The 17,829-nt window shown below is 44.2% G+C and overlaps 1 protein-coding gene across 4 annotated transcripts in view; it reads right to left on the reverse strand.

Moving 5' to 3' along the window:
* Window positions 1-16,103, reverse strand: part of cntln (centlein, centrosomal protein) — a 474,184-nt gene extending 458,081 nt beyond the window's left edge. For all 4 annotated transcript variants that reach the window (XM_068030497.1, XM_068030494.1, XM_068030495.1 and 1 more), the window contains exons 1-3: window positions 15,975-16,103; window positions 8,601-8,694; window positions 3,583-3,671 (exon numbers count right to left, since the gene is read on the reverse strand). In XM_068030497.1, coding sequence (XP_067886598.1) covers window positions 3,583-3,671; window positions 8,601-8,681 — 170 coding nt within the window. In that variant the 5' untranslated portion in view covers window positions 8,682-8,694; window positions 15,975-16,103. The remainder of the gene's footprint in view (window positions 1-3,582; window positions 3,672-8,600; window positions 8,695-15,974) is intronic.
* Window positions 16,104-17,829: the final 1,726 nt, after the last annotated feature.

Consider the following 17,829-nt stretch of genomic DNA (forward strand, 5'->3'; position numbering starts at 1 on the left):
ATTTTAAAATCGAGCCATTGTTTAACCAAAAGCTAGTGTAGGTCACCAAGCACAGGAGTGATGGGTGAATGGGACTTGGTGAGAGTTACGACATGGGCAGCAGAACTTTGGATGATTTCAAGTTAATGAAGAGTAGAATGTAGGAGACCAGCCAGGAGTGCATTAGAATAGTCAAGTCTAGAGATAACAAAGGCATGAATGAGGGTTTCAGCAGCAGACCATCTGAGGCAATAGCAATGTCGGGTGATATTACAGAGGTGGAAATAGGCAGTCTTAGCTATTGCATGAACATGTGGCTGGAAGATCATCCTGGGGTCAAAGATGGCACTAAGATTATAAACAATCTGGTTTGGCTTTAAGATAGCTATCAGGGAGAGGGATGAAGTCGGAGGCTAGGGAGCGGAGTTTGTGGCGAGTACCAAAGACAATGGCTTCGGTCTTCCCAATATTTAATGAGAGGAAATTTCTACTCATCCAGTACTGGATATCAGACAAGCATTCTGACAATTTAGTGACAGTGGAAGGGTCAAGAGAGGTAGAGCTGATCATCACCTGCATGCTCGTGGAAACTGACCTTGTGTTTTCAGATCATTTCGCCAAAGGACAGCATCTAGACGAGAAATAGGAGGGGATCAAGGATAGAACCAAAGGTTACTGTGCGGGAGCCGGAACTGAAGCCACTGCAGGTGGCTACGATTACATAGATAAGAATGGAACCAGGCAAGTACAGTGTCACCCAGCTGGACGACATTGGAGAGGCGTTAGAGGAAGCTGCAGATAGGTTGAGACGGATGAGGGGGGATAGTTTACCTTTGTCCTAATCACATAGGATGACATTTGTGACTCTGATAAGGTCCGTTTTAGCAGGGGCAGAAACCTGATTAGAGGGATTCAAATACGGAGTTCCGCAAAAGATGGGCACAGACTTGGGAGGCGAAAATGCGTTCAAGGACTTTGGACAGGGAAAGGAGGTTCAAGATGGGGCAGCAGTTTGCAAGGACGGAGGGGTTAAGAGTTGGTTTCTTGAGGCGAAGGGTGAGGATGACAAATTTAAAACCATTAACAATATCAGCTAACATAGGAATCAGGAAAAGTTGGGTGGTCAGCAGTTTAGTGCGAATTGGATTAATGGAGCAGGAGATCGGTCTCATGGAAAAGATAAACTCAGTCCCTTGGGAGCAGTCTGATGAACCTTCATTGCACTCCCTCTATGCCAAGTATATCGTTCCTTAGGCAAGGAGACCAAAACTGTACATACTGTACATTATACTCCAGGTTCAGTCTCACCAAGGCTCGATACAATTGCAGTAAGACATTTTTACTCCTGTACTCAAATCCTGTTGCAACAAAGGCCAACATACCATTTGCCTTCCAAATTGCTTGCTGCACCTGCATGTTAGCTTTCAGTGACTCGTGAACAAGGACACCCAGGTCCCTTTGGACATCAACACTTCCCAATCTCTCACTATTTAAGAAATACTCTGCATTTCTACTTTTCCTACCAAACTGGATAACTTCACATTTTCCCATGTTATATTCCACCAGCCATGTTCTTGCCCACTCACTTATCCTTGAATCTCCTTGAAGCCTCTTTGCACCTTCCTCACAACTCACATTCCCAACTAGTTTTGTGTCATCAGGAAATATTACATTTGGTACATCCAAATCATTGATATAGATTGTGATTAGCTGGGGCCCAAGCACTGATCCTTGAGGTACCCTAGTCACAGCCTGCCAACCTGAAAATGACCCATTTATTCCCACTCTATGTTTTCTGTCTGGTAACCAGTTCTCAATCCATGCCAGTATATTACCCCCAACCCCACGTGCTCTAATTTTGCGTACTAACTTTGTGTGGGACCTTATCAAAAGCCTTCTGAAAATCCAAATACACCACATCTATTATGCTAGTTACATCCTCAAAAAACTAACAGATTTGTCAAACATGATTTCCCTTTCTTAAATCCATGTTGACTCTGCCCAACCCTATCATTATTTTCTGAGTGTCCAGTTTTCATATCCTTTATAATAGATTCTAGCATTTTGCCTACTGCTGATGTTAGGCTAACAGGTCTGTAGTTTCCCATTTTCTCTCTCCATCCTTTCTTAAATAGTGGGGTTACATTTTCAACTTTGCAACCTGCAGGAATCGTTCCTGAATTGATAGAATTTTGGACGGTGACCATCAGTGCATCCACTATCTCTACAGCCACCTCTTTCAACACTCTGGAATGTAGGTCATAAGGTCCAGCGGACTTACCAACTTTCAGTCCCATCAATTTCTCCAGTACTATTTTCTTTTACTAATACTAATTTCTTTCAGTTCCTCATTCTCGCTTGTCCATTGGTTCTCTAGTATTCCAAAGAGGTTTTTAGCATCTTCCTCCGTGAAGACAGACACAAAGTATTTGTTTAGTTACTCTGCCATTTCCTTATTCCCCATTATAAATTCTCCTGTCTCTGCCTGTAGTGGCCTACATTTGTTTTTGCTAATCTTTTCCTTTTTATATACCTATAGTAGCTTTTACAGTCTGTTTTGATGTTTCTCGCTAGTTTACTTTCATATTCTATTTTCTATTTCTTTGCTGAATTCTAAAATACTTGCAATCCTCAGGCTTACTACTTTTTTTTGGCAACTTGAGAAGCCTCTTCCATTGATCCAATACAATCTTCATCTTCTCTTGTTAGCCATGGCTGGATTACCTTTCCTGTTAGGTCTTATTCTTTAAATGCTAGCCATTGCCCGTCTACCATCATACCTATTTCATGTAGTTTCCCAATCTACCACAGCCAATTTGCTCCTCATACCTATGTAGTTTCCTTTATTTTGAATTAAGACCCTATTTCGGATTGAACCACATCACTTCCAAACAATGTAAAATTCTACCACATTATGGGAACTCTTCTCTAGCGCCTCCTTTACAACGAGATTATTATTTAGCCCTTTCTTATTGCACAATACTAGATCTAAAATAGCCCATTCTCAAGTTGGTTCCTCAACATACCCTCTAGAAAACCATCTCGTATACATTCCAGGAATTCGTCCTCCACAGCACTAGTGCTAATTAGGTTTGCCCAGTCTATATGTAGATTGAAGGCCCCCATGATTACTGTATTACCTTTGTTACATGCACCTCTAATTTCCTGATTTATACTGTGCCCTACATTACTACTACTATTTAGCTCCTATAAACAACTCCTACCAACGTTTGCTGTTTCTTAGCTCCACCCAAACTGATTCTACATTTTTCCCCATGAGGGGAGATAGGAGAGAAACTAAAGAAAGACACAAGTTCAGGGCTAGGGGAAGGGGGAGACTTCGAGGAAGTTTGGCTAGGTGAGCTTGGGGAAGGGAGAGAAATGGCAGAGGCAGCGGATTGGATCGTCTCAGTCTTAGTGACAAAGAAATCCAGAAGCTCCTTGCACTTATTTGAGGTGAGGGTGGAGGAGCCAGGTTATATTTATGTAGCATACAGTTATATTTAAAGATATATTGAAAGGTAAAATCAAACAAGTACTTTGGTTAATGCTTCCCCACCATGCAATTCTAAAATCTCTACCACAAAACTGAACATCACTCACCTCTCTAGAACCAAACTGATGGCCTGAGAGAGATCAGGGTTTGCTACCTGTAGGCGTTTCCACAATGACCACACAAATTCTTTGTCAGCCTGCACAGAAAAAGTAAAAATTAGTTTCATCAGAAGCAGATATAAAAATATATATTTTTTTAAAAAGCAATACAGTTCCAAGAGTGGTTCAATTCAGTTGTATGTCACATTGCGAATTCCTGATCTTGACCTGCCCAATGACCGACATAGGTTAAAATCATAGGACTGGGAAGGAGTGAAAATGAAGGGACCATTCAATACCAATGTGACTCTTGCATAGCTAAAGAGGTGACACATGGGCAGTTTTGCATTTCAGCTGCTCTCTCATTCATAGAAAACCTAGAAGATGGAAAGCAAAAGAGATAAAAAAAATTTTCTCTGAGGGTCCTGAGTCTTTGGAACTCTTCCTCAAAAGGCGGTGAAGGCACAGTCTTAGAATATTTTTAAGGCAGAGGTAGTTAGATTCTTGATAAGCAAGGAGGTGAAAGGTTATCAGGATCGGCAGGAATGTGGAGTTGAGTTTACAATCAGATCAGCCATGATCTTGATGAATGGAGGAGCAGGCTCAAGGGGCCGAGTGGCCTACTCTTGCTCTTAATTCGAATGTTCGTAAAAGGTTTTACTTGCCTCAGAGGGAGTGCAATGAAGGTTCATTAGATTGATTCCTGAGATGAGACGGTAGTTCTATGTGGACAGATTGAGTGGACTGGGCCTATATTCTCTGGAGTTTTGAAGAATAAGAGGTGGTCTCATTGAAATTTATAAAATTCTTAGGGGGCTTGACAGGGTAGATGCTGAGAGGCTGTATCCTCTGGCTAGAGAGTCTAGTCTCAGAAGAGTCACCCATTTAGGACTCAGAGGGTTATGAATCTTTGGAATTCTCTACCCCAGAGAGCTATGGATGCTCAGTTATTGAGCATATTCAAGGTTGAGATTGACAAATTCTTGGGCACTATGGGAATCAAGGGATATGGGGTAAAAGGAATTGATGTAGAAGTTCAGCTATGATCGTAATAACAAATTATATTTATATATCTCCTTTAACACAACAAAATGTCCTAAGGCGCTCTACAGGAGCATTATAAAACAAAGAATGACACTGAGCCAGAAAAAGAGATATTAGGTCAGACGACCAAAAGCTCGGTCAAAGAGATAGATTTTAAGGAGTGTCTTAAAGGAAGAAAGTGAGGTAGATAGGTGTAGGGAGGGTATTCCAGAGCTTGGGGCCTAAGCAACCAAAGGCACAGCCTAAGGATAAAATTATTGAATTAGAAGTTATACAGTGGATGTTATTTCAAAGTAAAATAAAGGTGTGTTTAGAATGCATCAGTGGTGGTATATCTGCACTGAATAAGCATTATGACATAATGAAGGGAAGAATGCTAACATGGAATGCTGCAACAATTGAACATAAAATTTATAAGACAGCTATGAAAATGACCTTACAAATTAGAAGAAATGACACATGAATGAGTGTACAGGTCATTTCCCCATGCATAATAAATTTCACATGAAACCATTCTCCATGTGGTATGCTTTTTGTAAAATGCATATAACTGCAGGGGATAAAATACACATGTTTTGATACAAGTAAACAGAGTGGTCCCGGTAGATGTAAAGTAATAGGACACAAAGGCTTTCATGGAGTGATTGGAATAAATAAAAAGTGGAAAGAGTTTGGTCAAACCATGAAATCTGCATATTTTTTCAAAAAATAACAGTATACTGTGTTCAAAAAAAAGGAATAGTGCAGACAGAGAATGGTGACCAGCCCCATGTTGTGCATGGCATTCACACTGCATTCTGTCTGCTGGTAAAAGGAATCAAACCTCAGCACATAGCAACACAATCCCAGTTAAAATCAAATATAAAAACAGAAGATGTTGGAAACACACAGATCAGTCAGCATCTGTGAAGAGAAGAGCCAGGTTATTGGCATTTTGAGTGTGTAACCCTTCATCCAGCTTTTCTGCGTTTACTGCAGATTTTTAGCATTTGCAGTTTTTCCTTCTTTACTGCAAATGTTTGATAACAATTCATACTGCAACTTGTCATGATAAAAAAAAGTTTTCACAGAAAGAAACCCAGTCCAAATAAGGTCTTTACACTTTAAATGTTTATTTTAATCTTGTGGTTAAACGCTTAATTTAGGGTTGTTATAGGAATAAAGTTGATTATATGAATCGTCACATTGCTGCAATATTGTTTATTTTGGCACTGCAGCACGAGTTGAAAACTATTCCTCCTCGAAAGATTGATTCCCTGGCTTAGACAATTATGAATTGTTTAGATATTAGAAAAAAAAGTTTCACCAAAATAAGTGTGAAAAAAGGCTATAATGAATGATCAACGTTTAATTTGGAATAAAATCAGCCAATTTTCATCTTGTATTCTAATAAATTTCCAGAATAAAGCTGCTACATTTAAATGCTACAGCTTTAAACAAGAGAAATCAAATCACAACAGTTAATCAACTGTTTATTTGAGTCAATAAATAAAAATAAGCCACTCCCTAGTAAATATTTCACAGGTAACATTTAATGCAATGTTACTTACTTCAGAGATGCATCATGGATTGTTAGTAATGAGTTTGCATGTTTATTATTTGGTTTCAAATGAGTATACTATAAACTAGGTAAGGAAACAATTGTGATTTCACCTTAAACTATCAGCGGCACCATTGAAAAAAAGACTGCACTTTATGGAAGGCCCTAATTTGAAGCCAGACATTCACCAACAAACTTAACATTTCTAATAACCATTGCCTAACTATTTGTAACTGATAAAGTATAACTTCTTAATTTGGCATTGCTGCCAGCAGGAGAGAGAGATTCTGTTATTAAAGCTGATTAAAGGTAGTGTAGTGGTGCTGTAGTAGTGGTACTGCAGCAGCCATATCAACAGACAAAGCAGGAAAGCCCACCAGCAGGAATGATGAATCAATTTACTAACCCGTTTAAGAAAAAAAAAACTTTAAAATTATCAAGAGAAACGAGGACACAGCGAATTCAGATTTTTTTTTTAAATTGCGACTTTTTTTAAACAGGGCAATAAAACTTTCATGTAGGACAAGTTAATGGCATTACTACATGTTGCCTATGATGATTTGTTGTCTCAGCAATGGCACTGTATCAATTTGGCTATGTTTTGAATATACCCAAAGGTATTTCAGAACTTACTACACGAATAAAGCAGCTAAGAAGCAAGCACCACTGCTCCCAGTTGAAAAACTACAGATGAAATTCATGCAACTATAGGTCAAGCTCTGCACCCCATTTCTCACAGCTTTGAAGCTAAACCAACACAACACAATGTCACTTCAAATCTGTACAGCACAATGTCTAAAAAAACAAACAGCTAATAACACACTCAATAACCAAAATCATTTGCTTTAATTAAACAAAAATAATTCTCTATATGTACATTTATAAAAAAACAGCTGACAGTACAACCTTGGATTCAGCTGGTAAAGCACTCAATCTTCATTCTTACTGTATGAAACTTATATATTACGGGCTTTCTCTCAACATTTTCCAGTTACATTCACAGTAACAAGACAGTTTCCATAAGCAGACGTAGACGTAGAATTGAAGGTGAACGGAATAACATGACTAGACCAATAATTGCACTTTAATTGCAGTAAAACACAGGAGACCACCATGCTCTCATGTCCTGGCCAATATTTACCCCTCTCTCAACATCACTAAAACAGATTACCTGGTCATTGTCACATTGCAGTTTGTAGGAGCTTTCTGTGTGCAAATGGGTGGCGTGTTTCCTACATCACAACAGTGACTACACTTCAAAAGTACTTCATTGGTTGTAAGGCACTTTGAGACATCATGAGATTGTGAAAGGAGCTATAGAAATTCAAGTCTTTCTTTTTTCTGAATGCAAAAGATGGAAAACACTATAATGCCAATATTCAGGCTAAAAAGAATATATTTAGAAGATGCTTACATGGAAATAAGGAAGATACAGAAAGTTAATGACAGTATTCCCTTTCGGGCGTATTTCTCACACAGTCCAATATCAGCATGTTTTTTGGCCGAAACTGTCTTTTATACTCTTTCTGAGGTGATATTTGTACATGGGTGAAGTAATAATCTTGCACACCAGACGGAATCTAAATTTCTGTCTCAGAATGTGAAAAAAACTGAGCTGTAAACTGAACTAAAGATGGTTGGGAAAGGCCTTTGAATAAAGTGCTCCTCATTCAAGCAAATTCAAAGACAATAGGCCATACTGTGCACATAATCACTTAACAAGCTTCTCTATTAGCTCACTCAAGCTTTATGCCTATATTAATGCTTAACCAACGTGTAATTAGATTAATACCTGAGACAAAGCTTCACATTCTGGCCCATCGACAGATCAAAGAAACTGCCTGCATTCGTGCACATAGCTAGGCTCCTGTCTCTTTCTTGTAGGGTAGCAAGCAAAGGCTGTTCCTAATTTGGTCAAATGTTACTAATTTAACTCTTTTTTTCAAAAAGACATTTACTTTTTGAATGCATGGCTATATAAAACATATACAATGCAGTAATATTTCCTATTTCAACACAGGATAAAAACTGCTCTTGTCACAGTCTCTCACAAAATTGTCATTAGATATTCAGGATTAACTAGATAAATAAAAGGATGAGCAAGATAACTATCAAAAGAGCAAAGCAACTGCTTGCTTGGAATTCTTATTGAGTAAAGCAGTTCAAGGCAGCAGAATCCATGGTTTTATGGAATAGATTAGTTTAAAGAAAATAGAGAATTCTCTTTTCCCATTTTAGTTTCTAGCATTATTCATTTTCACATTCACTATTATTTTTACATAGAATGAACAGCATTCACAGCACAGAACCAGGCCATTCTGGCCCAATGGTTTGTGCCAGTGTTTATGCTCCACATGAGCTTAAAGTCAACTGATCTTCAAATCTAATTTCTACCAGACCACAATTGTGTGAAGAACGTCCACACCATACAAATAAAACCCACCTGACACTGTGCAAGTTCTTCTGACAGTTTTCGCACTTGTTCCTCCAGCAGTAGCTGAGTGTCACACTGCTTTGAAGCCATGTTAGTAAAACACCTTGTTAAAAAGCACAGGAAGAAAAGCATGAAAAATCAGATGATCATTACTGCAATAGATCTGGTTCGAGCCCATCCAGAGCACTGCGCTCAGTTCAGAAAACCACACCTCAAAGGATATATTGGCTTTGGAAGGCAAGTGCAGCACAGATTCACCAGAATAATACCAGAACTAAAACGGTCAAATTATGAAGCCATGTTACACAGACTGTCTTTTTGTGGGATATGTCGAACATTTCTTGTGCCAGTCCTGCTCAGGCCCCCTCCCCCAACTCTTTTTCCGGTACATTGATGACTGTATTGGTGCCATTTCCTGCTCCTGCCCGGAACTAGAAAAATTTATCAACTTTGCTTCTAATTTCCACCCTTCTCTCGTCTTCACATGGACCATCTCCAACACTTCCCTTCCCTGAATCTTTTTCTTTTTCACACCCAGCCTCCTGTAAGGACTCCATTCCATTCTCCCAGTTTCTCCGTCTCCAACGCATCTGCTCTGACGATGCTACCTTCCATGACAGTGCTTCTGGTATGTCTTCCTTTTTCCTCAACCCAGGATTTCCCCCCACTGTGGTTGACAGGGCCCTCAACCGTGTCCGGCCCATTTCCCGCACCTCTACTCTCACCCCTTCCCCTCCCTCCCAGAACCGCGACAGGGTACCCCTTGACCTTACTTTCCACCCCACCAGCTCCAGATCCAAAGAATCATCCTCCACCACTTCCGCCACATCTAGCATGATGCCACCAAACGCATCTTCCCCTCCCTTCCCCTGTCAGCATTCCAAAGGGATCATTCCTTCCGTGACACCCTCGTCCACTCCTCCATTACCCCCACCATCTCATCCCCTTCCCATGGCACCTTCCCCTGCAATCACAAGAGGTGCAATACCTGCCCATTTACTTCCTCTCTCCTCACTATCCAAGGCCCCAAACACTCATTTCAGGTGAAGCAGCGATCTACTTGTACTTCTTTCAATGTAGTATACTGTGTTCACTGCTCAAGATGTGGTCTCCTCTACATTGGGGAGACCAAACGCAGATTGGGTGACCGCTTTGTGGAAAACATCCGCTCAGACCCCAAGCTTCCGATTTCTGGCCATTTCAACACCCCCACCACCCCTGCTCACATCTCTGTCCTGGGATTGCTGCAGTGTTCCAGCGAATATCAACGCAAGCTCGAGGAACAGCATCTCATTTACCGATTAGGCACACTACAGCCTGCCGGACTGAACACTGAGTTCAATAATTTCAGAGCATGAATTTTATGTTTATTTTTTCTTTTTTTCTTTTATTTAGTTATTTTATTTTAGTTATTTTATTTTAGTTTTTTTTAGTGTGTTTACTTTGTTTCTACTGTGTCTACCCACTGTTTGTTTTTTAAAAATGTTTTAATGTTTGTGCTTGGAGTGCTTTGTGCTTTACAGTCAATTCACACCCTCTCTATACGAACGCTTTGTCTTTCAGCAGACCATTAACATACCGTTTGCCTTTGTTCCATGACCTTCTGGCCGGTTATTCACTGTGACCTTATCCTATCAACACCTTCTCTTTTGTTATCTCGTGCTCCACCCCCCGCTTTACTTGCTTAAAATCTTTTACAATTCTAATATTTGTCATTTCTGAAGAAGGGTCATTGACCTGAAATGTTATCTCTGCTTCTCTCTCCACGGATGCTGCCAGACCTGCTGAGTATTTCCAGCATTTCTTGTTTTTATTACACAGACTGAGGTTGCATTCAATTGAGGACAGAAGATTCAAGGGTGATCTAACAGATGTTTAAAATGCATAAAGGATTCGATAGGATAGATTGAAATATTTCCTTTGGTGGGGGAGCCAGAAGGACAGAAGGAGGAGGTATAATCTTAAAATTAGAGCCAAGCCATTCAGGGGTGATGTCAGGACACACTTCTTCATACAAAGGGTCGTGGAAATCTGGAACTTCCTCCCCTTTTGAGGCTGCGGGTCAATTGAAAATTTCAAAACTGAGATTGATAAATTTTTGTTAGGTGAGAGTATTAAAGGTTACCGAACCAAGGCAGGTAGATGGAGTTAAGATACAGATCAGCCACGATCTAATGGAATGGTAGAACAGGCTCAAGGGACAGAACGGCCTTCTCCTGTTGCTACATCAAAAACCAATAATGAAGCAACTGGTATTTTATAACTTATGTAATCTATTCAAGTTTGATGATACAAAGTTAGGCGGGAAAGTTAGTGGTGAGGAGGACACAAAGAAGCTGCAGAGCAGAGGTATCCAACCTTTTCACATCGGGGCCACATTATAATATTTGTCTTACGTAGGGGTCTGGTGAGCAAAGTTTGGAAAGATAAAGGTATTAGAAATTTATCTTGCTTACAATCAAAACAGAAAAATGTGCATTTTTGTGAACAAACTTTCAATGAGAAGACTAATTTATAAACATACTTTCGCATCACTATGTTGAACACGGACTTAGAGAGATACCTGGCCTTGTTTGGCTTGCACAAGTAGTCAATGTATGCCTGCACACTTGATGTAGTGATGCGGAGTATTCTGAGATAGAAATCGGATCTCTGGCTATCACTCCCGGTTGAAGAGGCTCTCTCTGCCCCTCTCTCTCACTCCCTCCATCGCTCTCTCTCTCCCCTTCTCCCTGCATCTCTCTCTCCCTCTCCCATCTCTCTCTCTTTCCCCACCTGTGTCTCTCTCTGCCCCCCACCCCGTCTCTCTCTCTCCCTCCCTCGCCCGGTCTCTCTCTTTTTCTCTCTCCCCGGTCTCTCTAAACCCACCCCCCCCCCCACTCCCACCATCCACCTCTCTACCCCCGTGTCTCTCTCAATCTTGCTCCCCCCACCCCCCCGTCTTTCTCTCTCTTCTCCCTTCCCCTCCGTCTCTCTCTCTCCCTCCCTCCCCTTCCCGCCGTCTCTATCTCTCCCTCTCGCCGTCTCTACCTCCCCCTCTCCCTCTCCCTCCCCCCGTCTCTCTCACCCTCCCCTGCCCTCCGTCTCTTTCTCTATCCCTCCCTCCATCTCACTCACCCTCACCTCCCTCTGTCCGTCTCTCTCTCTCTCCCTCCCTGTCTATCCCTCTCCGCTCTGTCTGTCTCTCTCTCTCTCTCTCTCGCCCACCTCTCCGTCTCGCCCTCTCACTCTCCCCTCCGTCGTCCTCTCTCCCCGCCTCTCCCTCTCCCCTCCCACCCCTGTCCCCTCCTCGCCCTCCCCATCCCCCTCTCCCCCCTTCTCTCCTCTCTCCATCTCCATCTGTCTCTCTCCCCACCCCTCCCTTCTCCCCTCCTCTCCATCTCTCCCTCCCTCTGTGTCCCTCTCTCTATCCCTCCTCTCCGTCTCTCTCTCTCTCTCTCTCTCTCTCCCCACCTCCGTCTCAGCCACTCCCTGCCTCCCCCTCTCCCCTCCCATCCGTCCACTCCTCTCCCTCCCCCCCGTCTCCCTCTCTCCCCTCTCTCTCTCTGCCCCCCACCTCCGTCTCTCTCTCTCCCACCCCTCCCTCGGCCCATCTCTCCCTCTCCCTCCGTCCGTCGCCGTCCCCATGTCTCTCGCTCGCCTCATCGCCGTCTCTACCCCCCGCTCCCTCTTCTGTCCCCCCCGCGCACCCCTCCTTTCCGACTCCCCCTCTCTCAATCGCCGTCCCTCTCGTGCCGCCCTCCTCTCCGTCCCTCTCTCTCGCCCCCTTCCTCCTCTCCGCCCCTCTCTCTCGCCCCCTCCCTCCTCTCCGTCCCTCTCTCTCGCCCCCTCCCTCCTCTCCGTCCCTCTCTCTCGCCCCCTCCCTCCTCTCCGTCCCTCTCTCTCGCCCCCTTCCTCCTCTCCGTCCCTCTCTCTCGCCCCCGCTCTCCGTCCCTCTCTCTCGCCCCCGCTCTCCGTCCCTCTCTCTCGCCCCCGCTCTCCGTCCCTCTCTCTCGCCCCCGCTCTCCGTCCCTCTCTCTCGCCCCCGCTCTCCGTCCCTCTCTCTCGCCCCCGCTCTCCGTCCCTCTCTCTCGCCCCCGCTCTCCGTCCCTCTCTCTCGCCCCCGCTCTCCGTCCCTCTCTCTCGCCCCCGCTCTCCGTCCCTCTCTCTCGCCCCCGCTCTCCGTCCCTCTCTCTCGCCCCCGCTCTCCGTCCCTCTCTCTCGCCCCCGCTCTCCGTCCCTCTCTCTCGCCCCCGCTCTCCGTCCCTCTCTCTCGCCCCCGCTCTCCGTCCCTCTCTCTCGCCCCCGCTCTCCGTCCCTCTCTCTCGCCCCTGCTCTCCATCTACCTCCCGCACCTCGCTCCATCTACCTCCCGCACGTCTCTCGGTCTATCGCTCTCCTTCTGTTTCCTGGGTCAATTTAAAGGGCTGTTTGACTCTTTCTCTCTCTCTCTGTGCTGTCTCAGCGCTGTTCCATCCAGCACCTCTGACTATGTGCTGACCTGCTCCTGCTCTCCCCGCAACCTTTCTCTCCCTCTCCCCCACAGCTGCCATTCCCATTCACTCACTCACTCTCCTGGAATTGCCCAAAAGCAGGGGCAGCCAATCCCAGTGTGCCTGCACCGTGAACCGCCAATCTGTGCTCACCCCGCCCGGGCACCCTGTTGTTAGTCACACAGGATTGGCGAGCCGGATTCTGGCCTGCAAACCGTATGGCGAACAACCCTTCTGCACCAAGATATAGACAGGTTAAATGCATAGGTAGGAACATAAGGGATGGAATAGAATTTGGCAAAGTGTAAAATGTTAGCCACTTTGGTCAGAAAAATAAAAATAGCAGAATATTTTCTGAAGAAGAGACCGCGAAATGTTTGTATTCAGAGGGACCTGGGTATACTTGCACATGAATCACAAAGTTAACATGCAGATACAGCAAACATTAGCAAGTCAAACTGGATATTAGCTTTTGTTACAAAGGGATTGGAGTGAGTGGGAAAAAGTCTTACTACAATTGTACAGGGCATTGGTGAGTCCACAGATGGAGTACTGTGGGCAGTTCTGGTCTCCTTACCTAAGGAAAACATGCCCTAGATTGAGTGTAACAAAGGTTCACTAGAATGGTTCCTGGGATGAGGGGATTGTCCTATGAGGAGAGATTGAGCAGACTGGGCCTATATTCCCTGGAGTTTAGAAAAATGAGAGGTAATCTACTTGAAACACATAAAATTGGTAAGGAGCTTGACAGGAAAGATACTGAGTACATTTTCCCAGAATAGGAAATCTAGAATATAGCGCCATAGACTTAGAATAAGGGCTCGTCCATTTAGGACTGAAATGAGGAGAAATTTCTTCACTGAAAGGGTTGTGCATCTTTGGAGTTCTGTACCTGAGAGAGCTGTGGATGTTCAGTTGTTGAGTACATTCAAAATAGAGGTCAACAGATTTTTGGGTACAAAGGGAATGAAGGAATGTGGGAATAGTATGTGAAGGTGCAGTTGAGGTAGATCAGCATGATCTTACTGAATGGCAGAGCAGGCTTGAAGGGCTAAATGACCTATTCCAGCTCCTATTTCTTATGTTCTAACTTTTCTCTCTTTCCATTCTGCAAAGACTAACAAGCCTTTGGAAAGGTCTCCATAGAAGGAGTACATCAACGACCTTGAACGAATCATTAGTCACATATTGCCAACAATAAAAATACATCAAATCAACTACATAAATTATGGTCACATTTTGCAAAGTCCAAAACGAAACTGGGTGCAGCAGGGCACAGCTGGGATCATAACTTCAGTTTTGGATTTTCCTTAAAATATTCAAAATTTATTAGAAATCACTAAATATGGGATTGTTATAGGATACAAAAGTAAATGAAAAGAATGACATCTACTTAAAAGAGCTTCTGATATCCAGTTTGCACTTTGTTAATACATAGACAGGCCAACCTAAACAAAAACACAACCTTCCGAGTCCAAAACTGGACTGTTGTCAATACGAATCACACAACACCTTTCACTGTTGAGCTTTAATGAAATCAATGGACAGGGCTAGTAAGAACAGCAGTGCCAATCGCAGCTGTTGAATCTAACCAGAGTACTAACCCTAACTTAAATTCTAATCCGTGAATCAAGCTAAAACCCTGAACCCTCATCATAAATCCCAAATCCTTGTCATGATCCTGACCTTAAATCATAACCTTATCAATAACCCTAGTTGTAAGCCTAACCAGAAACTATAACTCTGACACCGTAGTCAAAGGTTGCGTTGCCAACAGTTGCTGGGATGGCACCGCCCATTGCTTGGCATCTGGGGTTCGGATTAGTGTTTTGGGTTGGGGTTTGGTTTCGGGTTTAGGAGGTTTAGTGCTTTGGAGAATTTAGGGTTGGGGTTTGGATTACAGTTTTAGGAAGGGCTTTAGTCTTTAAGGTTTAGTGTTTTGTGGGGGGGGGCGGCGGGGGTTATCCATCTCGAGGGTAGCATCTCAGGAGAGGTTAAGCATTTGGGGGTTTAAGAGTTCTGAGGGATTTGGCATTTTAGTGTTTGGGGCATTTAGGGCTGGGGTTGTGTTCTTTGCAGGATTTACAGTTTGGAGTTTAGTATTTAGGGAGGAGGTTTAGGATTGGGGTTTAGTGTATGTTTATTTGTTGGATGTGGGCATTGCTAGCCAGGCCAGCATTTATTGCCCATCCCCAAGTGCCCCTGAACTGGCTTGCTAGGTCCATTTCAGAGGACATTTAAAAGTTTGCTGTTGGTCTAGCGACCAGGTATGGACAGCAGATTTCCTTCCCGAAAGGACATTAGTGAACCAGATGGTAGTTACAACAATGGACAAACAAGATTTATTAAGGGAATTCAAATTTCACCATCTGCCGTTTTGTGATTCGAACCTATGTCCTTAGAGCATTAGTTTGGGCACTGGCTTACTAGTCCAGTGACAATATTACGCCACGGCCTCACCTTGGGGATTAGGGATCAGTGTTTGGGGTTTTTAGGTGGTTTAGGGTTGGTGTTTTTGAGGTGGTTTAGGGTTGGTGTTTAGTTTGGGGGTGGTCGTGTTTTGGGGGGGTTAGTATTTGGGCTTTGGTGGGTTAGGGTTGGGGTTTGTGCTTTTTGGGGGTGGGGGTTTAATGTGGAGGGGTTGGGTTTGGGGTATTTTGGGGGAGGTTAGTGTTTTTCGGGGGGGATGTAGCGTTTGGTGTTTGGGAGGGTGTTTGGGAGGGGTTAGCATTTGGGGTTTAGCGTTTGTTTGGAGGGGGAGTGTTTTAAGAGATCAGTATTTTGGGTTAGGCTGTAGTTACCGCTATTGTCCCGGCCGGTTGTCCTGGTAACGGGCCCAGCGCGGTCACTCGGGGCTGCATGAGAGACAATTAACAAACAGGGCTCGAAGGAATAAAAAGCACCGACTGACCAGTCACGGCAACTATCGCCGCCCGCAGCTCGGTTCGAGGCACCGCTCCCGTTCCCGCTCTCCCCGTGCCACAACCACTGCAGCCGCTCGATCAATTTCTGCGACTTCAAACTCCCCGCCTCCCGGAAAGCAAATTCACTCCCGTGCACGACAGTTTGCAGCAGCAAAGCCCCGCCCCGCCCCCAAGTCGCGCCCCCAAGTCGCACCCCCAAGTCCCACCCACTGCACCGCCCCCTCATCAGGCCCCGCCCAGTGCACCGCCCCCTCATCAGGCCCCGCCCAGTGCACCGCCCCCTCATCAGGCCCCGCCCAGTGCACCGCCCCCTCATCAGGCCCCGCCCTGTGCACCGCCCCCTCATCAGGCCCCGCCCAGTGCACCGCCCCCTCATCAGGCCCCGCCCAGTGCACCGCCCCCTCATCAGGCCCCGCCCAGTGCACCGCCCCCTGGCCCGGCCCCTTTCCCACACGACTGAAGTTGCTTTCTCCACAGAACTTTCCAACTTTGATACAAAATCCCTTCAATAAACTGAGTGGATGTTTGTACTTTATACATTCGAGTTTGTGCAGACATCAGAGTGGCCGAGAATATAGTTTACATAATTACGCACTGTGTCCCTCAAGTCACTTGGAGACTTTAAAACCAACAAAAATGTGGTATTTTTTAAAGTTCTGGTGGATCTCTCTGCTGCTTTTGTTCATGGTGATTTGGACTGAACATTCTCTGACAATGCCAACGTTAAAGAACATACAAATAGGCGATTAGAGCCTGCTTCGTCATCTAATACGATTATGACTGATGCCATAAGTCCATAATACACAATGTATCAAACCAAACTATCTGCAAATTCGTCACAATCATATGATTTGCAAAATGTTCACAATAAACAGAATCAATAACTAGTACTGATATAGAATGAGATCTCCGGTAATAACATCGAACATATATTGTCAATAACCATATATATCACTTGCAATAGACAAGAATGCCAAAACTGCCAATCGAGCAATCAGCGGTGGGGTTGGAGTTTTTCTCAATTGTTTAATTTCTGGCAGGAACATCTCAGATTATATTTTATCTATTAAACAGGAAACACTTCTGCAGCCTTTAAATTATTAAATTTCTTCAATCATTCTTTTGTTGAACTAGCTTTCAGTAAGTTAAGTCAATTTCACATTGCTACCACTAACCACTTTCCTAAAAGAAGTACAGAGGATTTGTTGTTTTATACCATGTAGGGTGTAACTACAGAGCCACTGATCTATAGTGCTAAATAGTCAAATTCCATCTTTTTAATGTATTTTGCATTTTTACTAGTGCTCATTTTTTTATTCATTCCTGGGATGTGGGCGTCACTGGCTTGGACAGCATTTATTGCCCGTCCCTAATTGCCCTTGAGATGGTGAGCTGCCTTCCTGAACTGCTGCAGTCCATGTGGGGTAGGTACACCCACGGTGCTGTTGGGAAGGGAGTTCCAGGATTTTGACCCAGCGACAGTGAAGGAACGGCATTATAGTTCCAAGTCAGGATGGTGTGTGGCTTGGAGGGGAACTTGCAGAGATGGTAGTGTTCCCTTGCATCTGCTGCCCTTGTCCTTCTAGGTGGTACAGGTCATGGGTTTGGAAGATGCTGCCTAAGGAGCCTTGGTGCGTTGCTGTAGTGTAGATGGTACACACTGCTGCCACTGTGCGTCAATGGTGGAGGGAGTGAATGTTTGTGAACAGGGTGCCAATCAAGCAGGCTGCTTTGTCCTGGATGGTGTCGAGCTTCTTGAGTGTTGTTGGAGCTGCAGCCATCCAGGCAAGTGGAGAGTATTCCATCACACTCCTGACTTGTGCCTTGTAGATGGTGGACAGG

Source organism: Heterodontus francisci, chromosome 4, assembly GCF_036365525.1.
Source record: "Heterodontus francisci isolate sHetFra1 chromosome 4, sHetFra1.hap1, whole genome shotgun sequence".
Classification (NCBI taxonomy): Eukaryota; Metazoa; Chordata; class Chondrichthyes; order Heterodontiformes; family Heterodontidae; genus Heterodontus; species Heterodontus francisci.